The 25,178-nt window shown below is 41.1% G+C and overlaps 1 protein-coding gene across 9 annotated transcripts in view; it reads right to left on the minus strand.

Moving 5' to 3' along the window:
• DTNB (dystrobrevin beta) overlaps positions 1–25,178 on the minus strand; it is a 233,908-nt gene that overhangs the window by 23,535 nt on the left and 185,195 nt on the right. For 6 of the 9 annotated variants that reach the window (XM_043917362.1, XM_043917359.1, XM_043917361.1 and 3 more), the window contains 4 exons: positions 21,894–21,979; positions 20,914–21,027; positions 15,650–15,746; positions 10,441–10,461 (listed from right to left, as the gene is read on the minus strand). In XM_043917362.1, the coding sequence (XP_043773297.1) occupies positions 10,441–10,461; positions 15,650–15,746; positions 20,914–21,027; positions 21,894–21,979 (318 nt within the window). The remainder of the gene's footprint in view (positions 1–10,440; positions 10,462–15,649; positions 15,747–20,913; positions 21,028–21,893; positions 21,980–25,178) is intronic. The other 3 variants (XM_043917363.1, XM_043917360.1, XM_043917356.1) reach the window with 1 other exon arrangement.

A 25,178-nucleotide genomic window follows, 5' to 3' on the forward strand; every position in this document is an offset into this window, starting at 1 on the left:
TTCACATCCTGGCTCATGGGGTATGACCTGCCATGATTCCATTTCAACAGGTGCAAAGTAATGGTATAAAGCGGCAAGGTCTCCACTCTCTGCAGGTTCACAGCCTCCTAGGCAATTTGGCATGTAAGCAGCTGGCCTACAAAGGAGGATGAAATAGCAGAGGTACAAAGGAAAAGGAAAATAGAGGCAAGAGGGTTTAACTCTGACCTTCCAGAACAGGGTAAGGTTTCACAGGCGAGGTGGCATCTGAGAGTGTCTTGGATGGTATAATTTCAACAGGCAGAAGCGGCTCAGGAACGGCAATCCAGGTGAGCAAAGGGCACAGAAGCTCCCCGAGAGAGGAGGCTGGGTGTGGGGGTGGGGAGGGAGCATGTGGGGACACTAGCAGGCAGGGAGCCCAGAGGATACATGGTGGGAAAGACAAGTGTGGGCCACAATCATCTAGAACCTTAAATAAACGGTCATCATGTTTATTTACTAGGCCATGGATGGGCAAACTACAGCCCATGGCCAAGTCCAGCTCGCCACCTGCTTTTTTAGTCTGTGAGCTAAGAATGGTTTTCACATTTTTAAGTGGTTTTATTTTAAATAGTTATATAAGTCCTTACATAATGCCTTTGATTTGGTTCACAAAGCCTAAAATGTTTACTACCTAACTCTTTAAGAAAAAGCTTGGTGCCCCTGCTATGAGCAATGGCAGATGGAGTCTGTGAAGGCTTCCAAGGAGGGATTGGTGTGGTCAGTCTGGTCGGATTTAGGAGTCTGGCCCTGAGGCAAAGTGAAGGTCGGATTGAGAAGCAGCAGACAGGAGATCAGGTGACAGATGATGGAGGCTGGAATGAAGAATGGTGACAGGGACTGGGAGGAGAGGGACATAAGCAAGCTTTTGGAGAAAAATTTGACTACACTTTGGCAACTGAGTGGGGAGAGCAGCGGACTAGAAGAGAGCATGCATGTGGGGATTGCTGGCAATGACATTAACAGAAGCAGGGCATGTGGACAAAGGGGTGATTTGTGGGGAAAGTTGACTAGAAATATTTCCCCATCCATCCCATATCTAAACCTCAGAATAAGGGATGCTGAGAATGCTGCAAAGGCTCAGAGTGGTATCAGAGAGAAAGGTTCTCGGATCCTAGTTCACCTACCAGGGATGTAATCTGTGCCCCCTGCAGTGGAAGCTCAGAGCCCTAACCACTGGACAGCCAGGGTGGTCCCAAGTAGTGCTTTTTCACTGGGGATAACTGTACCTGCTAGGAACCTTGTGGGGGTGAGGGTGGGGGTGGGACACATAACCGAGATTTAATAGGTAGAGATCAAGGATGCTGCTAGACATTCTATAATATACAGAACACTCCTCACCACCCCCCACCCACTACAGACACAGACACAGACACACACACAAAAAAGTAATCTGGCCCCAAATGTCCATAGTGCTGAGGATGAAAATGTGGTTGAGGGTGATAGCATTATGAGGTCCTAAAGAGAGTGGCCTGTCTTCCCAAATGGTGAGCTGCTATAGAAGGAAGCGGGGCTACCACTAGCTCCAGATCAGGTTAGAAACTGATCTTCAAGGGGCCAAGAATAAACTCTGAGATTCTTCTGCACATCTGGGAGCTGTCCGGGGGCAGCTACAGGCCTGAAAATCTCCTAGATTCTTGCTTGGTTTCCTGAGATCTGAGCTGGTTAAATATGGGAGCTGAAATTTGAAATATGAAAGCAGTGGATAAACACTGAATATTATATATAAGTTAATATGAATATATAGTAATAAAAGCATGGAAGGATTTATGATTAGCCAGCTTTGTAGAGCAATAATTAGTTGGCATGGGTTCTTATTAAAGGTACCACTTTAATGACTGAGTAATATTCCATTGTATACATATACCACATCTTCTTTACCCATTCCTCTGTCAATGGACATTTAGTTTGCTTCCATGTCTTGGCTGTCGTAAACAGTGCTGCAGTGAACACTGGGGTGCATTTATCCTTTCAGATCATGTTTTTCTCTGGATATATGCCCAGGAGTGGGATTGCAGGGTCATACAGTAGTTCTATTTTTAGCTTTTTAAGGAACCTCCATACTGTTCTCCATAGTGGCTGAATTAAAGGTACCACTTTAGCTGCAGGTAACTGTCTTTCTGCATTGTCTCTAATTTTATAAAGAATGATTCTGTATTTCTTCTCCTTTTTTTTTTTTAAAGCATTGGGCAATCTATACTGCAGCGCCAAATGGGAGTAATTCTACCTGCCAAATTATGATTAGCAACAAATGGAGAAGAGTGCAAAGGAGTCTCTCATACTCTTTATAATATGATTCTTTGGTTGAAATTAAGCAGATGTTCATTTCAGTTAAGGACGCTAAGCCAGGAAGCTCCCTACCTTGGCACTGCTGTTAATTTGGAACATCAGAACCAGCCCGAGGTCAGCTATAAAACCCTAGAGATTGGTATGGCATCAGGATTCATGGAAACGCCGACAGATGCTCTCCAAGTGGAGGGTCACGGATCCAATCGCATGCCAAGTGAGGATGCTGAGTGAGGTCTCACAGAAATAGTATAGGGAACTCTTTTTTCTGCGGGAGGCATCCCAGAATCCCAGAGCTAAGCCAAAAGAGAGGGATTATGGAAGAAGCTGATGTTGTTTTCTTAGGATGCTTTTTTTGTCTAGAGAAGTGGAAGGAAGAAGGTTGGCATGATAAACCCTGGAGAAGGAGTTGGTTAGAGGGCCCAGGAAATGAATTGAAGGTCAGAGGGTTTCAAAGTCACAAAAGGAAACATCAGTCAAATGAACCCAAGAGGATTTCCGCAGACCCTTCTTGGTTCATAGCCTTTCCCCAAATACACCAATTGGTATCAGTGATGAAAGGATCAAAGAATTGTGGACTGGAAATCTATAGATGAGAAAATTGAGATTTGTAAAGGTTATATACATGGTGAGATAGAAAAGACATGAGGTTTTGTAACAATCTATTCACATACAACTCTGTAAGGTAAACTACTTATTTAACTCCTTCCTTTGTTGAGGTGACATCAGTGGGGGTGGGGTTGAGCAGGCTGGACAAGAAGACAAAAGTCCATCTTTCAGAGCTGTCTACACTCTGCTGTACTGAAACTTTCCTTTACAAGGCTGCTTCCTTATTGTCAAATCCTTGTCTTAATTGCCTTATTAACTTTCTCCTTGAAACTTTCTGGTTTTTCATGAGAACCCACAATCCTACCTCCTCTTTATTCTTTTTGTCTACAATGGGTTTTGCCATGTTTATGGGTTCAACTCTAATTTTATGTTGCTAGCCCTGTTTCTCCACTAAATTTCCAGCAGCCTAACCCCAAATATCTAATAGACCAAACGAAAAGCTTGACTGTCTGCCTACTTTTTATTTATTTATTTATTTATTTTTTGCCTACTTTTTGTAGCTCGGTATGTTCACCATCAGATCCAAGTCCCTTTCCTGTATCCTACATCATCTCCCTTTTTCCATTTTTTCTAAGTCAATTTCCCAGGCTCCTGGGCTCAAAACCTAGAAGTCACCTTCTTTTCTGTTGATGAGACCCAGACTATAGTATTCTGGGGGGAGATATTACATCCTAGACTACTGGAGAGTGAACTTCCCCAGTCTGGTGTGTAGAAACCTTTTCCAGAGGCCCTGGTGTATATTTTTCATATATTGTATGCATTCTGATCACGAGAACAAAAGATATAAATATAGAATAGGAGGAAAATAAACAAAGTAGGTAAGGAAAAGTTTCAGCTTGTGATTGATGCCAGTGATGAAAAATATTGGGGGTGCTGCAAAGAGCCAAAGCTATTTCCCTTATATTTTCAGGCTATAAGCTCTCTCTGTTTAAGGAGTTTGGGGGAAATGAAGTGTAAGTACCTATTTTTCAATATTGCTATGACATTTTCTTTTGGAGAAAACAAACAAAAAACCCCCAACAAGCTACCAGGTGCCTATAGTAAGTACAGGAGCCAAGACTGGTGAATGTGACCATGTTTGAAGACTTTCATGAGGCCATCTATGGGAAGATGTACAAACAGTGGGACTGGGATCCAGGCTAAAGGTTTGGGGCATAGTCACAGAGTACAGCACATTGGTCTTTGTTTACCAAAATCCATTACTGCAGCTGGCCAACTTGGAAGGGAGGGCAGCAATGGTGCCTAAGGCTCTGGTTATCACTGACCTGGCTTGTGTTTCTGAATACAGGGCATCATGCCAACCATGAAATAATGTTCATACTATTTGAGGGTGGTATTTGCATAGGATTTCTCTTTTGATCCTCCAAAAGGCCAAGCTCACCCACTGCTCAATGAACATATGTAATAAGACATTGCTTGAAGACTAAATAAATAAATGGCAATCCTTTGCCTGTCAGGAAGCAGAAGACTCGGGCTTCTGTTGCAGAATATGGTGGGGCTAAGAAGTTCCAGAAAACTTTTAAGAGGCATGTGAATCACTTTCCAGTGAAACTGAGTTCAAAGATGAAGTGAACCAAGAGGGAAACTGACCCATGAACACATCAAGGGGTTCACCAGTAATCTCTTTAATGGACAATGGGGAGGGTTTTATTTGCTGTTGTTTAGCCTTTTTTTGTAAGTACTTTCTCTTAAACTTACAAAGTTAACATTCATGAAGTTTGTCCTGGCAGAATCACAGGTCAACCATGGCTGTGTTTGGTGAAGCCATGGTCAGAGATGGGGGCTTCTGAGAGCTAGCCCACACCATGTTTTCTCTGGTTTAGTCATGTGGGGTGTTTGTCTGCTTCCGGAAATCAGAAAGGGCCTGGGGCAAGATCCCAACTGGCTGAAGTAGAGAGATGCCAAGTGTGGGCATGTTCTCTTAGTGAAATCCCCAAGATCCTCTAATTACAGAATTTTCAGAGTACCACCTATATAACTCTCTGGATCACTACTCTACAAATTGGGATCAAGGTCACCCTTGTCCCCTATCTTAATGCAATACTGTTTACACTCTTTAACTCTGATGTTGATCTGTATATAAAAAGTAATGATCTTCTAATAGAAGGAACTGGAAAAATGTTTAAAGGAATACACACTTCATGAGTAACATGAACCCTTGCCTTGGATAGCTCATTTTATTTGGCATTAGCAATGCAGCAGTGAAATTTTATGGAACGCTGAGTCTCTGAGAAAAATGGACCCTGAAGGTGTCCCAAGAATAAATCTGTACACTGAAATCCCTCAAGAGTAGACTGGGAGACTGTTTGATCTTGAGGGAGTAGTCCACAGTTCAAGGCCACCATCAAAGCAGGGTCTTCACCAGTCTGCTGTTACTTTAGTGTACCCCTCTGTACCACACTTCCGGTTATGGGCATTGGGTTCTTACTAAGCAAGTATTTTCAATGGATACAAACAACTACAGGTATCCTGCATTTTATAGATTATTTGTGCTTAAAAAAGAGAGGATGCTCTTACTCCATATAATCTATCTGTTCTTTAGAGAGAAATAGTAAGAGAGTTAATTAAAACACTAACATATTGGCTTGTTCTTCCTATTCTTTTGGTAATGCTGAAAATTGTTTTTCTGATTCTTTTTATAAAGGACACTTCTGAACCATCATTTAGTCTCTTGGATAGATCTACCTATTATATGGAAGTACCTTGAGCAAAATTACTGCTTAGGTACTTGAACCAGTTATGTCCCTTACAAAAACCCTATACATTTGCATAGTTTTTAAGTCAATTATACATTTGGCTAATAAAAGCTTTCATTCAGCAACTATTTATTGAGTATCTGCCATGTGGCAGGCGCTGGGCTAGTGGCTAGGGGATGCAGTAGTGAAAAAGGCAGACAACGTCCTTTAATTACGGTCTGACAATTATCATGGGCCTGATTAACCCTGACTCAACTGATATAATCTAATTCCTGCGTCTGTTAAACTGTAGGGTATATCATGGGTCGAACAGTCACTCAGTGAAGTCTTATCTGAAACAGCCAGGCAGTTCTACCCTTAATTACAAACCTAGGATCTGAGAAAAAAGAAGGGGGAGGAGGAAGGAAGGGGGGGAGGAAAGACAGAAGAATTATTAGCTGAGGTACTAATGTCACAAAAGTACTGGAAAAGTGGCGGAGGCTGAAGGTAGAACCACAGGCCCCAAATCACAGTTAAGGTCAGTTATCATCCATTTCCCTCAAATTCCCCAAAAGCCAAAATAATCCCTGAAAGGGAAGAAGGCAAATAGTATAAAAAGTTCTTGATAATGGATTTACAGACCCAGGGGAAAGATGTCTAGTAAATTCTTCATTTAAAAAGTCATAACTCTTTTACAACCCATACAGGGTAATGCATTTTGATAGAGAAGAAATTAAACTCTACCAGTCTGAACCTGGGAGGAAGAAAGGGTGATGACTTAGTTCTGTGGTAAATCCTTTTGGTGCTTCGATCAGTAATGATACAGATTAAAGCAGATGCTTGAGTTCTAAAGCTGTATAGTCTTCCCAGCTGTACATGTTACAAATGTTGGTGAACTAGGTAAAGCGAGTCCATTCAAATTTGCACCTCACTGAGAAGCCAATGGCAACCCACTCCAGTACTCTTGCCTGGAAAATCCCATGGACAGAGGAGCCTGGTAGGCTGCCATCTATGGGGTTGCACAGAGTCAGACACGACTGAAGTGACTTAGCAGCAGCAGCAGTTAAGTCTTAGGTGGGTCCAATTTAAAGCTGTGATGCAGACAGAGAAAATTTCTACCTGTATCCACAGAGCAGGATTTCTTACCTCATATCACAGTGGGGAAGGATGAGGAAAAAACAATTTGTACCAATTCATGCTCTGGACAGTCCCCTGGGACAGTGAGGACTACAATGTGAGCTCAGGACCTTAGCGACAGAGAACTCCCAACACACGTACACAACTGGCTTGTTCATGGCAGGCTCCAGAGATCTGGGTCTAACTTCTCATTTTGCCAGCCTCAAGGAGAGTATGATCTCACACACGATCAAAGGTCACTGGAATGAACATGTTGTTATTTAATCCCCTGTCTGCTCAAGGTCAGCTTTAAATTGACCTGAGAAGTAATATGCCAGAAATGATCATTTCTGATTCTTGGGTTACACAGTAATCCATAAAATTTTTTAAAAATGAAGTGTCTCTTGGAAGCCCTTCCTGCTTCGATTAAAATAAATATCCACTATGTTTGTCCTCCTCTGAAAGGTGTTCTCAATAAGGTATTCTTGATCACATACTTTGCTGGCACATTCAGAGTGGGCTCAGGAGATGCTAGTCTGGGTGGATGGTTGGAGGAAGTTCCCAGCAAATGGTTTCAGCTGTAAAGCACATCTCTGGGCATTACCAGTACCTGCTTTTCTAATTCTTCTAAACAAACTAGAGGATCATCAGTTCAGTTCAATTCAGTCACTCAGTTGTATCCGACTCTTTTGAGACCCCATGGACTGCAGCACACCAGGCCTCCCTGTCCATCACCAACTCCCGGAGTTTACGCAAACTCATGTCCATTGAGTTGGTGATACCATCCAAACATCTCATCCTCTGTCGTCCCCTTCTCCTCCTGTCTTCAATCTTTTCCAGCATCAGCATGTTTTTCAATGAGTCAGTTCTTCCAATCAGGTGGCCCAAATATTGGAGTTTCAGCTTCAGCATCAGTCCTTTCAATGAATATTCAGGACTGATTTCCTTTAGGATGGTCTGGTTGGATCTCCTTGCTGTCCAAGGGACTCTCAAGAGTCTTCTCCAACACCACAGTTCAAAAGCATCAATTCTTCAGCACTCAGCTTTCTTTATAGTCCAACTCTCACATCCATACATGACCACTGGAAAAACCATAGCTTTGACTAGACGGACCTTTGTTGGCAATGTAATGTCTCTGCTTTTTAATATGCTGTCTAGGTTGGTCATAACTTTCCTTCCAAGGAGCAAGCGTCTTTAAATTTCATGGCTGCAGTCACCATCTGCAGTGATTTTAGAACCTCCCAAAAAATGAAGTCTGTCACTGTTTCCCCATCTATTTGCCATGAAGTGATGGGACCGGATCCCATGATCTTAGTTTTCTGAATGTTGAGCTTTAAGCCAACTTTTTCACTCTCCTCTTTCACTTTCATCAAGAGGCTCTTTAATTCTTCTTCACTTTCTGCCATAAGGGTGGTGTCATCTGCATATCTGAGGTTATTGATATTTCTCCTGGCAATCTTGATTCCAGCTTGTGCTTCATCCAGCCCAGCGTTTTTCATGATGTACTCTGCATATAAGTTAAATAAGCAGGGTGGCAATATACAGCTTTGACATACTTCTTTTCCTATTTGGAACCAGTCTGTTGTTCCATGTCCAGTTCTAACTGTTGCTTCCTGACATGCATACAGATTTCTCTCAGGAGACAGGTCAGGTGGTCTGGTATTCCCAACTCTTTAAGGATTTTCCAGTTTGTGGTGATTCACACAGTTGAGGCTTTGGCAAAGTCAATAAAGCAGAAGTAGATGTTTTTCTGGAACTCTCTTGCTTTTTTTATGATCCAACGGATGTTGGCAATTTGAACTCTGGTTCCTCTGTCTTTTCTAAATTCAGCTTGAACATGTGGAAGTTCATGGTTCACATACTGTTGAAGGAGAATTCTCCTGGCTTGGAGAATTTTGAGCATTACCTTGCTAGTGTGTGAGATGAATGCAATTGTGCAGTAGTTTGAGCATTCTTTGGCATTGCCTTTCTTAGGGATTGGAATGAAAACTGATCTTTTCCAGTCCTGTGGACTGCTGAGTTTTCCAAATTTGCTGGTATATTGAGTGCAGCACTTACACAGCATCATCTTTTAGGATCTGAAATAACTGAATTGGAATTCCATCACCTCCACTAGTTTTGTTCATAGTGATGCTTTCTAAGGCCCACTTGACTTTGCATTCCAGGATGTCTGGCTCTAGATGAGTGATCACACCATTGTGATTATCTGGGTCATGAAGATCTTTTTTGTACAGTTCTTCTGAGTATTCTTGCCACCTCTTCTTAATATCTTCAGTTTCTGTTAGGTCCATATCATTTCTGTCCTTTATTGTGTCCATCTGTGCATGAAATATTCCCTTGGTATCTCTAATTTTCTTGAGGAGATCGCTAATCTTTCCCATTCTATTGTTTGTTATTGAAGGATCATACTTCTCTGAAATTAAGTGTGGTCATATGTCTTGTTTTGACCAATGGAACAGAGCAGAAGTGATATGTGCCACTTCTTGGGAAATGCATTTAAGGGCTGGGCTTGACCTTCCATCCTGATCATCTCCTGCTCTGCCCATGTGAATGTTCCCAGTAATACAAAGGTGCCATAAGATGAAAGTAACACATGATGTGTGAGTGAGGAAAACACAAAACCAAATAAAGCAAAGACAAAAACAAGATTTTGTTACATTAAAGCTATTGAGATGTATGGGCTTGTTGCCTACTCTGACTTCATCTTTGTCTTCTTTCCCTCTTTTTGACAGTCTCCTTTTCTCTTTTCTTGCCTCCTCCCCTCATTACCCACCTCTTCCATCCTTTCCCTATGATTCCACTGCTCCCTTAACTGGAAATAATAGTAAATATAATGTTTTATACTCCTATTCCTAATTTAAAACATGGATAAATTTGCTTTTGAATAAGAAATGAGGACATTTGAATAAGAAATGAGTACATTGAATGACATATCTCACTTTAAAAAAAAAAGCCATGAGGTTAAATTAAAAATCAGCTTTAGCTTGTATGAAAAAATGTATGCTTTGAAAATTTTACTATGTTATATAAACATATGGTGTTACCATTGTTGATAGACCCTCAGTTGATTCCAGTGTGGGTTAGTGGCTATCAGGAAAAATAAAAACAAACATAAACCTTCCCTAAACATCAAGCAGCTCAAAAAAACCAAAGATCCCGCTGGAGTAGTTCTGAACAGGAAATCACTTACAGCATGATCAACCACTTAGCTTTCATTGGTAACTTTGTTAAGAAGCCTGCTAGAGCTGGAACACTGAGAAGACTATTCAAGACTAAAGAACATCTAAAGTCATCAAAGGAACTTTGATGCACATCTTCATGCACAGTCATTCACAATATAGTATTTAGCCCCAAGGTCACCCCCACCATCTTGGAAGTTTTGTCAAGCAATTAAAGTCACCCTAATCATGAAGTGGCAGAGAACGTAAGTGCAGGAAATGCAATTGTAGCCTGGCTAATCATGCATATTTAAATAAACACAATAGATGTGTACTCTGAAGACAAATTCAACAAGCTCTGGTTTCAAATAAGAACATGCTCTATTAGGTAAACATGACGAGGGCTTTTAGGCTATTTTACAACACCAGGGAGAGAACTGATGAGGGTTTTACACAAGACCAACTCTGCAGAAATGATCTGGATGCAGGGAGGAGAGGAGAAAGTATGCAACAGTTATATGAGGAAAAGAAGAACATGCAAAGGAAGCAAGAGGTGGAGAATTCTGAAGTTCACTTACTGCCTGTTTTTGTTCTTCCTCCTAGAGGTGGTGAAGATGAAAAAAACGGTAGAGGGAAAAAAGGAGAGAGATTAATGCCCATCACCACAAACATCTGGAAAAAAGTGACAGAACAGGGTAAATCATGTCAGACTCATGCGTTCAGAGACCCAAGAGCCTGACCACCATCAGAGCATCATCAGGCGGACAGTGCAAATGGCAAGTTTTTGCCACATCCAGTTCTTTAAATGCTAACTTCTAGAGTTAGAAGGAAAGAACCTCATAAAGCCTCTAGTCCAACTTCCCCTTTTATACACAAAAAAGACCTGACTTGCCCAAGGTTACATCACTATTTAGCGTAAACTGAAAGAAGCAGCTCAACCATGACTCAAAAGCTCAATGATCATTCTGTTTCATCATTCACAATATTAACATGTGCTTAGGTACATTTCTCTATGCCAGTGGTTCTCAAAGTGTAGAACACAGATCAAGCAGCAGCAGCATCACCTGGAAACTTGTCAGAGATGCGTGCTTTGCCCCGTATCCCCCTCGACCAATAGAATCAGAATCCTTGGGGGCGAGGGCAGCACTGTTTCATGAGCCTTTCAGTGGATTCTGAATCCTGCTAGTTTGAGAACAAGTGCTCTTGAGAACCTCCTAGACACTAGAGAGTCCATCTGACCACAGATTCTTTTATTTAGTCTCCTCTCTTCCATGTGTGGAGCTTTTGGTCACTGTGTGGTCCTTCTCAAGGATGCACATGCATCCCCTACCCTTCCCCCTCTAAACTGGAAACTGCTTCAAGGACCTAAGAGGCTTTTCAAAGAGAGTTCTTGACCTGGCTGTCTCATTACTCCAACACAGGTTCATTTACTCCTCCCTATGCATGAAGCACTAGAAACATGAAGGTAAGGTATGGTCTCTGTCTCTCAGGACCTTACAGTGATGGTGCTCAGAAAAGGCCTTTCCTAACCCTAGCTCTCAGAAGGCAGCTCTAGACACTGAAGAACGAAGCACAGTGAGGCGGAGATAAACACTTCCGAGTTCCTCTCTCTTCAGTCTTGTGCTTCTAAGTTTCTCTGTCTTTTAATGGGTCTCTTTGCTTCCTTTTTCTGTGTCTCATCATGGGTAACTGTGGTCATGACACCTCTGCTCTTGGCCCAAATACACAAATCTAAAAGCTGTTGCAATGGTTCCATTTAAATTGGATCCATCCATGCAGACTGTCTTTACTAAACATGTGTGTCGGAAGTCTTGGGAATAGATGGGTGATTCTCAGTCTGTAGATCTGGGAGCAATGGTGAGAATGATTTCAGTAAAGACAAGGAATTATAAAAGGGAGAGGAATAGTAAGAATCTTGAGAGAGTCATTTTATTCCTGCAAGGGAGAGACATGCATTGGAAATTAAATGGGCACCAAAAATCTCTTGAGGAAACTCCAGTTCAGCACCAGAAGATAGTCTTCATTATCAAAGCCCCAGCTGCTAGATGACTGGCCAAACCTAGAACCACAAGCACCCAGGCAAAGAGGGGCCTGAGTGTTAGCCGAGTTCGCCTGAAGAAGTTAGCATGTTCCAGCTTTTGCATCTGGTGTGCATGGCTCTAGTTAGAAGGGGTTCAAGTTTTACAGTTGGGGAACGACGTTCCTGCTTAGTCAGGCTTCCCTGTAAGGCAGCACACTGTTCTTCCATTCATCCGTCAAGGCAAACAGCCACAGAAGAGTTATTAAACAATTCAAAATGTGTTTTTATTGCTGGCATTAAATGTTGAAATGGAAATTGGTAGGGGAGGGACAGGGCAATCCTGACAAGTTGGAATTGCATCTGAGATCAAAAGACCAGTATATAATGTCTTAGCACTGTTTCTAAGACACCTTATTCTCACTGCTTTCTCCAGGTTGGGTATTGAAGACATCACCCTGGCTCAACAGAATAGGGAAGTTCAGAAAGCAAGGTTTCATGTTTGCACATTTGTGACTCTGCTCTATAGAATTTATCCAACGACATAAAATCGTGTTAATTTGCAGTAGACACATGTCAGGTTAGGATGGGTGAGTGGACAGGGCAGTGTTTCTAGGACTCATAGAGCCCCCGTGTGCGTTGGGATTGGCAGAGAGTTGGTGAGGTGTTACTTAGGATGCTGTTTAATCCAAATTCACCAAAGTTAATCAGATAAAGGCTCTGTCAACATAATAAACAGGTCAGATATAAAGTCTTAGAACCTTTTTGTTATCAGTTAGTTAGGGTCAGTAAAGATTGACTGATGACAAGCCAGGCATAGGAGCCAAGTTGGTTTAAAGGGGAGTAATAATGCCTTAATTATAAAGTACAAATTTAGGATTGCTCAAGTTACCTGAAGATATGGGAGACCCATCCACGTGGGGGATATCTGGCTCAGTGGCCAGAGTGATGCCACAGCCACTGTAGTCATTGTCATCTATATTTTAAAAATTCATATTCCAAATCTCATTTGCAAATGATGTTAAAATTTAAAGCTACAGAATTCATTTGGTAAATGTATTTCAAAAGTAATATTGGAAAAATGGAAAAAGAGGCAGAAAAATATTGGGAACATGATTAAGAAACAAACACAAACATACAACTATTTCTGGATCAAATAGGAAGTTTGAGGTAGAGGTTATCCATATATACTCATTCATCAGGGGAAAAAATGCAAAGAAAAGATACATTCTGAAACAAGGGGACTTGAGTGTCAGTCTGTATTATGTCATTTGGAAAACAACAATAAGTAGATGCCTGATACTCCCTGGTGACAGGGACCCAGTCTTAGTCACCATTATACACCACATAGCTAAACAGGACTCTTAGGAACTCAATATGTTTCTGCTAAGTAAATGGTCTTTACCCTGCCTTATCCCTCCTCCCCCAAATTTACAATTTTTGCTGAATGAATTAATAAACAATGGTGACACTTCACATGTACGCTTCTCCAAATTATCAATTTTCAGATAAACAGACACAGTATATAGTATTTCCCTGGAGCAGTAAAATGAAAGAATTCCCTGTGAAAGAGAAACTTACTGTGTGGTATATTTTAATTCATGAGTATCCCAGATCATGTGGCTCAATTGTCCATTTGACTAAATACTTACAGCTGTTGTATGAGGGCACTAAATGCTAGCGGATTGAACATCAGTGAAAGCAAGACAGTCCTTTGAAATTAAAATTAGAATTCTGAAGGGTACTTTTACTATTTGTTAGTAAATGTAGTTTTCATAGTAGGAAAACATCTTTGAGATTTTAAGAGAAGTCAATGATTCCTATGTATAACCTTTTAGGAGTGCATATAATATACAAATTAAGATTATGCTGTAACCCTTTTAGGAAGCTGGACACAAGGTCTGAGATTTTCAACTGTGAATTTTAATCGACAGATTAAAAAAGATGACATTCCTGGTTTCTGTTTTCAAATCCTTTCTCCCTTTTTGAACGACCACAGCCTGTCAGGTGGATAACGATAAGGCATTTAAGAGCCTGGGAGGGGATCTTACAAAACAGAGCAGTGAGGTCCTGCTTATTTTACTGAAATTGTAATTAAAAGACAACAGCTGGAAATACAAAGAATCGGACGGTTTGGGAACAGAGTTGCAGGTACCAGCTCCCTCTGCTTAGGCCTTGAACACAAGTGTCAGGGGTACACAGCGAGGTCAGGGTAATGCACATGGGACCAGGGCCAGGAACTCTGAGGAACAGGGAGGCCCATCAGCTGACCAGGCCCACCAGCTGACGGGAAAGCCTTCTGTGTACTTAGGGGAAATGCATTCTGACTTCCCTTCAGTTTGCATAAACATTTTTGCCTTTTACAAAAATCACCCTGGGGTACCTTCCCATTTATGTTCTGGGTAATATCTGAGAACATTTTTCTGAAAGGGAGGTAAATCCCCTATCACCTTCTGTCCTCTGGGTGGACTAACCCCACAGCGGCAGAGCTCTCACAGCCCCGAACAGCTCCAGATGCTGCACTGGCCCAGTGTGTTTAAGTTCGCCCCTGCTCTCCTGAGCGGGTGACCGGGTTGCTTGGCTGGGTACTTGACAGCTATATGGGGGATCTGGGCCAGGTTTTAGGCATAAGGTTTTCTTTAAACAAGACCCATTCAGACAAACTATTTCTCAGGAGAAATCCTGCTAACAGGGTTAATGTAGAAACATGTTTCCAAATACCTAATACCCAGGACCAAAGCTAGAAAAAACTCAGCTCAAGACTAAAAGAAATGATTGTCTCGAGCAAGCCAAAAGTCAGTTCAAAACACAAACACTCCATTTACCCAAGCTTGCAATACCACGAGCTTTATTATTAAAGGATGGGCTGATGATGAAGTTGAAGAAAAGTCTTCCAGCTGATCTGTTCTCGGATTTCCCTTCCAAGTCCAGACCCTTGTCACTCCAGGCCTGAATGATTTCACTAGACTCCCATTATCCTTTAGTTTCTCCTCTTCCTGACCTGTTGTGTACATTTTCCTAAACTATTGTTTTCAAAACCTTTAATGACTTCCCCTTATCACAGGATTAAATCCACCCCCTTAGCCTGGCTTCTTTCTGGCTTCTAACTCTGTGACATACCATGAAATGCAATGATTTCAGAGTATAGACAGAAAGACAGTAGGAATTCACAGCATAAACAAATGTACCCTGGTATTGCTGCTTACAGGGCTGGTAAATACTTCCGCTCAGTGCCAGGCAAGCTGTCCAGGTGAAGACATTTAAATGCCAAGCATGCCTTTGCTCTAGGGTATGGAGGCTGTAATAGATTTTTCAATAAAAGGTAGTGAGGATTGAAATTATTCTATATTTTTCAAGCCCCAATATACCAAACCTAGAGCTATCTGCTATTTTATTGCTCCTAATAGAGCAAAATTATCAATTAGAGTTGGTTTGATTAGGGTGGTTTTCCTCTATAATACTTATTAAAATAGCACACAATATTTGGTAAGTATTCAGGTACACTCTTTGAAGCTTTGTCTTAAAAGAAACTATATAATTGAGAAATATTCATTTATATACAGCTAATATCCTATTTATAAACATTCTTATTTATTCATAAAAGCACATCACTCTGGTTCTGGTTACTAATTTTTTATAATTGGGCTTTAAATAGTTAACCCTTTAGCCTCATCCTATTCTGACATCACAGGGAAGGCAGAAGCTGAGCTGGGGGTGAAGATGGACAAGAAGAGCTGAGGTGGGAGGAGGAGACTGGCCGCTGCTCTTACCTTCAGTAGCTTCATCAGCCCTTCCAGCTGGACCATCAGCTCCCGCCTGCTCTCCTGCAATGCTGACATCCTCTGCTCCAGTTCATCTTTCCTCTGCCTGTCAGAAAGGAAAAGCTCATGAGAAATGAAGAGATGAAGCTCTGATGCTGGACATATAAAATGGTGATAGTATCTGTTTTGCCCACTGCTATGAGAACAGCATGTAAAAGTGCCTTGGAAAGTAGACATTGCTGTAGAGCAAAAAAGTATTGTTACTATCATTAAAGTCATTTTTTAAATTCTTCAGGAAGTCAAATACCTCATTTACACGAATTAGTTCAAATTTAAATTAACAGTGGAGAAAAATATGTGAAAACTGCTCAGATAAGACAGGATTCAGTCGTCGGTGCTCCCAGAACCACCCATCAGGCTCTGAAAGTGTGACAGACTTGAGGATGACTGTCTCAGAGAACTTGGTTTCCCCGAGGACAGATTTCATGCCATCAAGTCTAGGTCAATCTGTCCAAACCCAAACTTAAGACTTTCTTTCCTAAATGGTTCTCTTTCTCAATTTCCCCATCTCTCCTACTTTTTCTTCTAAGCTTTTATGGCTGAAAAACTCGATCCTCTCTGATACTTTCCTGTTCATTTCCTAGATTTCATCAGTCACCCAATTCAGATGATTCCTGAATATCAGGTGTCTTATCTTTCTATTCCTGCTTCTCTGACTTTATCCAAGTATGCTTCACCTCACACACACAATGGTCTCCTAGCTTGACTAATCCTGATTTCATCTACGATGACTGGGAAAAAGCACTGGAATATAAATCAAGAGATTGAGGCTCACCATTTTACTCACTGTGCAACCTTGGACAAGTCACTTAACCTGTCTTAGTCTCAATTTTCTCTTCTCTAAAATGGAACTAATAACACATTACTAACAGTAACATTTTTAAAAGTTTTTTTGATGTGGACAATTTTTAAAGTTTTTATTGAATTTGTTACAATATTGCTTCTGTTTTATGTTTTGATCTTTGGGTCGTGAGGCATGCAGGATCATATCTCCCCAACCGGGGATTGCACCCACACTCCCTGCATTAGAAGGTGAAGTCTTAACCACTGGACCACCAGGAAAGTCCCAACAATAGCACTATCTTGAACATCAAGTAAGATGATGGACATGAAAGCATTCTGTGGCCTTTACAATGCCACTCAAAGGAAAGCTGTACTCCTTTCATCATTTCTTGTAATAACCTAAACAGAATTTCTAGCATCACTGACTCTGACCTGCATAGTCTAGACCCCTGTTGTCCAATGTGGTAGCCACTGGCCACATGTGACTACTCAGCACTAGTCTGAATTGAGATGTAAGTGTAACTTAAACACTGGATTTAAAAACTTAGTGTGAATGAAAGTAAAATATCACAATAATTTTTAATGTTGATTAAATGTTGAAAAGACAATATTTTAGATTAGGCAGGTTAAATAAAAGAAGTTTTAATGACACCTATTTTCTTTTAGTTTTTCAACATGGTTGTTAGAAAAATTTTAATACATAGATGGCTCACATTATACTTCTATCAGAGAGAATACCGCTACAAACTCTACCTACATTCGATCCTCAGTTCCTTATTTCCCTTTCTCTTCTGTGTCTGGACCTCCAGCCATGGTTCACTTTTCCCTAAGCAGACAACATCACTTTACGACTCAGTATTCCCCTGCTCTCTTCCAAATACTATTTACTCCTTAGTGCCTATCCTAAACGTCACTCTTTTCAGGAAGCTATTCCTGATTACTTCAGTGAATATCAGATCCTACTTATTTAATCACTATAGCAACCGGTGCTTCTCTGGGGCACTTAATTTATTTTACCTTGTACTGCTCTCATTCATACCATGACGCAAAATCTTTGAGGTCAGGGGATGAGCCTTACTCATCTTTGCATATACTGAATGATTAAGAGAATATCACGTATCCAGTGTGGACTCAATTAACATCATGAACTTAGTGAAATCATTATTTGAAGCTCTCGAAGGATTTCCAATGACCTATCACTTAAGGCTCTCAGAATCTGGTCTCAATTATCCAACTAATTTTATCTCCCATCACTGGCACTCTAAAGATTAATTCACTGGATGGCTGAAAACAAATTCTTAGCTTCAAGATTCTTTCCTCTCTCTGAAATGTGTTATATTTATTGGGGAATCTTGCTGAACCCTAACTCTGTATATAATCTTAAATGTTTTGTCCCACACTCCGTTCAAACCATACCTACCTTTCATGGTTCAGCCCAAATTCCACCACCTTTGGGGGACAAATAGCTTCTAAATTTCTTCTAATATCCACACTACTTATTATTAACATTGTATAGTATTACTGAGTTGATTAGAAAATCACTTTATGTTTTGTTTCCAAAACAAGATTATAAATTTTTAAGATAGATTCATTTGTCTTCTTGTCTTTATACTCCCTAAATTTCCATCGCAGGTATAAACTCAATAAGGAGTTGACTCATTCCATTTTCTAGAAAGTCTTTCTTCCCTGAACCACAAGACTGGACGCAGTACTCTTTCTCTGTGCTATGCAGGATCAAGTAATTACAATAAAAAATGGCAAAAATGAATGAACTACAGCTATTAATTCTTGCAACTACATGGAATGATCCTAAAGAACAATATTAAGTGGGAAAAAAGTCCCAGAAGACTACATATAATTTCATTTCAATAAAGCTCAAAAAACAAAAAGCAAAACTAGACACTCTATTGTGTGAACATATACACATATCTGAAAATACTGTTTAAAAAGCAAGGGAATGATAAAGCAAATTCTGGATAGAGGTTAGCTCTGGGGGGAAGGCAGAAGGAAGTGAGACAAGATGGGGGAACTTACACAGATGACATGGCTTTAGCAATATGTGAATTCTCAAGTAGGGTGTGGGTTTCTGGGTGTTCATTTTAGCATTATGTTTCATATCTTACTCATTTGTCTCACTTATTATTATAATAACAAATATACCATTAAAAATAATAAAGGGGGAAAAGACAATTTTGGCAGTCAGGATTCGTAACCACTAACCCTAAGGATAAAATTCTCTATCTTGTTTTATTATACTAGCTGGGTATTGGCAGTTCCTGTATTCATATACATAGATCAAAAGCAGAAGGATGTCAGAACCTACAAATGAATCCTGCCCTTCATGTGTCTTGTGATAAACAAAAGTTCGTAATATTAATCTAAATGCATTTACCAACTTCTTTCATGGCTAGTAATTCTGAGAAATTAGTTTCTATTCCAAAATTCTAAAGAAATTCTTCTATGTTTACTTCTAGAAGTTTTAACATTTTTGTCTCCATGTTTCATCCGTCTGCCGGTGTTTTTTGTACATAAGTGTGAGGAAAAAAGCCAATATGTGTGTCCTTATGCATGAGCAATTGCTCTAGCACACTTCATTAAACTGTCCTTTTTTCAGTGATACAGAAGCTGCTTTTGAGATCAAACACTTTCTGATTTCTCAGAATTTAGACCTTCCTTGGACTTAGATTAAATTCCTGCTTCTTACTGCCTGATGTCACAGCGCTGGATCCTGCCCTTTGTCTCTTCTACTGTCTACGCTTTTTTAGATCTCTCTAGCATAAAGAAGCCCTTTCAGCACTCCAGTCCCAGCAACAGTGAAACTAAAGTATGACAGTTTTTTGTGTTTCCAGATACAAGATAGTCACCTGTGCCTGAGCTGAGGTGGGGAAAGAAAACAGCTGGCTGTATCTTATTGGAGCTGTGCTCCGAGTCAGCAGCTTCTGCTTTCCCGTCCTTCCTGGTACGACACCAACTGTGCTGATTTCCCAAATGTTCGACAGCAGAACCAGAGCCACCAAGATCTCAGCCCAACTAAATTCAGAAACTCAACTGAATTTCTTTTTTGGAGAATGGGAATCTCTGTATCTCTAAAGATTTTCTTCTGCACAGCTTAAATTCCTGATGACTTATCTATTAATGACATAAATCTAAACAGAAGGACAGTTAGAAAAAAACAATCATCTCCATTCTCTAAGAGAAGAAATCATGGCTGGGAAGCTAAATGATCTAAATCAAAGGAAGAACTAACAAAGGACTTTCAGCTCTGCAGAAATCCAGGTGATGGCACATTAGAAATCGACTTGTGGGATGCCAAAGGTTACAACCTATGCAGAAAGAATCCACTGTTTGGGAATCCACAGATCCGGTGAGAATCAAGTCACTCATTTAGTTTCCATAATGGCATCACTTATGGAAGAAGGTGCACACATCTTTCTAACACTAATAGGAAATAAGACGCTATGAATGTTGATCCCCAGGAGAAAGGAAGGGCAACCCACTCCAGTATGCTTGCCTAGAGAATTCCATGGACAGACCATAGGGTCGCAAAGAGTCAGACACGATGGAGCAATTAACACACACACACAACGTTGCCCGGATCATGCTCATGTCATACTCTTCTGGAAGATGCCCTCGTTCCCCTGAAAACAGTACCAAGTGGGAGCTGAAGCTGCTCTCTACCCCAATCCTGATCCCACATCCTTGGTCTCTCACTCCTTGAAAGAGTTTATGTTGAAGTGGAAGGTTCCTTTTCCCTGTTGCTGGGAAAGACTGAAGGCAGGAGGAGAAGGGGACGACAGAGGATGAGATGGTTGGATGGCATCACTGACTCGATGGACATGACGTTGAGCAAACTCCGGAAGCTGGTGATGGACAGGGAAGCCTGGCGTGCTGCAGTCCATGGGGTCTCAAAGAGTCAGACACAACTGAGTGACTGAACTGAACTGAACTGGAAGGTACCACAGCCACGGTGTAAGGGATTCCCACTTGGTTTCACATCTCAGGGGATTTCCCACCACGGACTCCTGATTTAGGAAGTGCTAGAGAACATACTCAAAGGACAGGGAGAGCATTATTCCTAGCCAAGAGTCTCTAAAGTCAGACTAATTTCAAGATAAGAAGATGGAGTGCAGCACACTGGGCTTCTTAAAGCGATCACAGAAGTATAAACACTGCTCTGCTTGCGGTGGAGCTGGAGGGTGGTGTTTACCTAGTTCTGGAATGAAGGCAGGAGATCGCAGAATGATTAATAAAGGAACTCAAACATCTGAAGCAGTAACAGAATGAGTGGAATGCTTCAGCTATTCGTTTTAACATGACTAGATGTACGGATGAACGGATCCTATCCTACTGGTTTGGTTTCCTGAGATATGAACTCCTATCGGAGCAGGTTATAACATCGGAATGGCGGTGCAAGCAGGACTCTTACTCACCTCAGGAGCCGCAGCTCGGCCAGCAGCGTGGGGTTCTGCTGGGCCTTCTCCGGGGTGGGCTGGGACGCCTGCTCATGCTCCAGACGGAGACGCTGAATCTCCTGCAGGATCTCTCTAGACAGGGTGGATGAAAGAGATGGCTACGTGATGCTTCCCAGCGGTCTCTTTCTCTCTCTCTGCTGTTAGAAGTTTTTATTCCACTAGTGCTGCCTCTATCTATCTTGTTCCGAGTGCTTCTGAACAACCGAGACGTGAGATGGACATCATCTTAAAATACCCACACTTCGTATTTCCTCAATGAAACAACCCTTTGTGGTAGAAAAAGTCATATAAATCTTCTCAAGAACTCGAAAAATCTCCACAGAAGAAAAATGACAACTAGAATACTCAGTTCCTCTCTGGGGGAAACTTGAAGCCTCCGAATGCAGGTCTAGTGCCCAGTTCCCTCAAGTCTTCCTCCGTCTCGCTTCCTCTCCTGACCCCCGACCCCTACCCCAAGAGCTGATGGCGGCCCCTTCCTCCACGATGCCTGTTATCTTCTGTCCAACCTCCTCATCCTGGTTCCTGCCTTTTCAGTGCGTGATGTTGTGTTGTTTGGGCTCCGAGCCTATGAACGGCTTTTCTGTGAGAGACCCAACAGTGGCACGCAGCATCACGGGCCAGGACGAGATGGCGAGACAGAGCAAAGGCTCCTGGAGCAGAGCGGAGAAAGGAATGGTGAGAGGGGCACACACTGGTGGGTGGGGAAAAGAATTTCCCTGAGGGCATGTGAGCAGGGTTGCGGACTGCCAGAATGAACTGCATGCAGAGTTCATGCACAAATTAGTGTCCAGGGCAAGACTTGGGCTGGCCTATCTTAACCGAGGTGGAATCTTCCTTTGTGGTCAAAACCCATCTAGACTGCAAGGAAAACGAGAATCAGATACTCACATGATAATCTTGGGCTTATAAACTGGCCTGGCCTCTCTCTGCATTCTTACCTGTTTTTATTTTCCAGTTCTGCAATAAGCTGTCTTTGTTGTTTGTTGGCATCAAAGTTAAAGCTCAAGTCAGTGGGAGGACGGGTCTAGAGTGAGAAAGAAAGGTTTTTGGTTTTGGATTCAAATATATCCAGAGCCCCAGATGGACTGATTTTTTTTTTTAAAGAAACAGATTTTTGAGGTATAATCTACATACCATAAAATCCACCCATTTTAAGTGTACAATTCAATGAGTCTTAGTATATTTAAAGTTATGCAAACCAAGCACCACAGTCCAGTTTTAGAACATTTTTCACCACCACGGAAAGTTCCCTCATGCCAGTTTGTAGTAAACTACCACTCCCATCCCCAACCGCAGGCTAACACTGATCTGCTTTCTGTCTACAGTTTTGCCTTTTCTATATACGTATACATGGAATGATACAACATGTACTCTTTGGTTTCTGGCTTCCACTTACTATGTTTCTGAGGTTCATCCACGTTGCTCCATGAATCAGGGTTCCTTCCTTTTTACTGCTGAATAGTATTCCACTGTTTTCAGCTTTTGGTTATTACAAATGAAGCTGCTCTGAACTCTCATTTACAAATCTTTGTGTTGATATGTGTTTTCATCTCTTTTGATTAAATACCTAAGAGTGGAACTCCTAAGTTACACTCCTAAGTAACTCTGTATTTAACATATTGAGAAAGTGTCAAACTGTTTCCCAAAGTGGCTGAACCATTTTACAATCCCAGCAATAGTAAAGGAGGGTTCCAACTTTGTCATATCCTTGCCAATACCTGTCATTGTCTTTTTGGTTTTAACCATCCAAGTGAACATGAAGTACCTAAATTGTGGGTTTTTTTAAAATGAGATATAATTTAGGTGCTTTAAAATTTACCCTTTTAAAGTCTATATTTCAGTGGTTTGAAACTATATAAGACTGTGAGCCCATCATCAGCATCTACTTTCAGGACATTTTTATCACCCCCAAAAGAAACCCACAGTCACTGCACACTACCTTGAGACAACCTCTAATCTACTTTCTGTATCTATGGGTTTGCCTATTCTAGACAGTTCCTACAAATGGAATCATTCAATATGTGATCTTTTAAGTATCACTTCTTTCACTTAGCAAATGATTTCAGGGTTCATCCATGTTGTAGCACGTGTCAGTATTTCACTACTTTTTATGGTTGAATAATATTCCAACATATGGATAGATAGTATTTTGTCCATCCATTCAACAACTGATGAGCATTTGGGTTGTTTCCATTTTGGTGGACTATTTTGAATAATGCCGTTATGAGTATTTGTGGACAAGTTTCTGTATAGTGACATGCTTTCATTTTGGGAGGTATATAAGAGTGAAACTGCAGGTTTATATAGTAACTGTCTTTTGAGGAACTGCCAAGGCTGTTTCCTACATGGCTGCACTTTTAATGATATACAAATAATTTACATTCTCACTAGCAATATATGAGAGGTCCATTTTTCTACTTTCTTGCCAACAGTTGTTATTGTCCATTCTTTTGACCACAGTCATCCTAGAGAGTATAAAATGTATCTTATTGTGAATTTGGGCTTCCTAGGTGGTTCAGTGGTAAAGAATCCAACTGCCAATGCAGGAGACACAGGTTTGATCCCTGGGTTGGAAGATCCCCTGGAGAAGGAATTGGCAACCCACTCTAGTATTCTTGCCTGGAAAATTCCATGGACAGAGGAGCCTGGCTGGCTGTAGTCCATAGGGTCACAAAGAGTTGGATACAACTTAGCTACTGAGCATGCACACGCATTGTGAATTCAATTTTTATTTTCCTAATGAGTAATATGTTCAGCATACTTTCACGAGCTTACTGGCCATCTAAATACCTTTGGAGAAATCATTATGGTTTTGATTTTCAAATCCACTGACGTTTTTGACTCTTATTACCTCCTTTAAGAATATGGAAGTCAATCAACACAAAATATGAAAATGGATGACTAGGTGACATTTCCCTTTTATTGATTAGCCACAGTGGAAGCTCTAATGAAGGCTCTGGTATGGTTATGCTTCCCTCCATGTATAAACATGATATATGATGAAGCAGAAACTTTGTTTCCTATCTAGTGCTTAAAGATGCAATCAGTAATTCTTTTCACGTGAAACTTCCTAAATACACATAGGCAAAACAGCATAGCAAATCTGAGTCAGAGGCTTTTTTACTTAATCAAATTACCAAATACTTTTCTTTTTTAAAAGGGAAAAAAGTGATTTTTCTTCCTACAAGAAGAGTGGACCAGTGGCCAATTGAGCAAGTTCTCTCTATTATCTATGCACAGTCTTGTGAGAGCCTGAGCTGAACCTCAGAAAAATGGCAAGCCTGAGACTAAACCTGCTATGAATAATAGATTTACAAATCCTGAAGACTGGAGTTAAAATGAATGGTTCCTTATCAGAGTGGGACCAAGGAAGATTATGGATGAGGAAATGAACTCTGAAATGAACTGGTTTCATATGCTGACAAGTAAACAAAAATCCCCAAAGTATTTCACTGGACATTTCTAAAGAATCTTTTTAGTTTTGAGTGTCTGACTGCAGTGCTGAAGCATCTTTCACAGAGGAAGTTAACGCACGAATCAAGAATTATTATCAACAGTGATTCCTAATGAGAACATGCCATACAGCACAGGGAGCTCTACTTAATGCAGTGTGGTGACCTGAACGGGAATGAAGTCCAAAAGGGAGGAGATACACGTATACGTGTGGCTGATTCACTTTGCTGTACAGTAGAAGCTAACACAACATTGTAAAGCAACTATATATATGCCAACAAAAATTAACTTTAAAAAATAGTGATTCCTAAACAGACAATATTCTTTGGCACCAAGAAGCATTGTGACTCAAACATAAAGAAGTAGGGGTGGGGGCTTCCCTGGTGGTCAAATGGTTGAGTCTGCCTTGAAATGCTGGGGACACTGGTTCAATCCCTGGTCTGGGAAGACCCCACATGCCATGGGGCAACTGAGTCTGTGCACCACAACTACTGAAGCCTGAGTGCCTAGAGCCTGTGCTCCAAAACAAGAGAAGCCACGGCAATGCCAAGCCTGTGCACCGCAATGCAAAGTAGTCCCTGACCTCTGCAACTAGAGAGAGCCTACGCACAGCAACGAAGACTCAGAATGGCCAAACATAACTAAATAAATAAAAATTAAACACACACACACAAAAGAAGAAGTAGAGGTGGAAGAAGATTCAAACCCTTAGTTGCTGTCCCACCTGGAGCAACCTGCATCCTCGCTCCTTCACCTGGATGTAACAACAG

The sequence above is a fragment of the Cervus elaphus genome, chromosome 11 (assembly GCF_910594005.1).
Source record: "Cervus elaphus chromosome 11, mCerEla1.1, whole genome shotgun sequence".
Classification (NCBI taxonomy): Eukaryota; Metazoa; Chordata; class Mammalia; order Artiodactyla; family Cervidae; genus Cervus; species Cervus elaphus.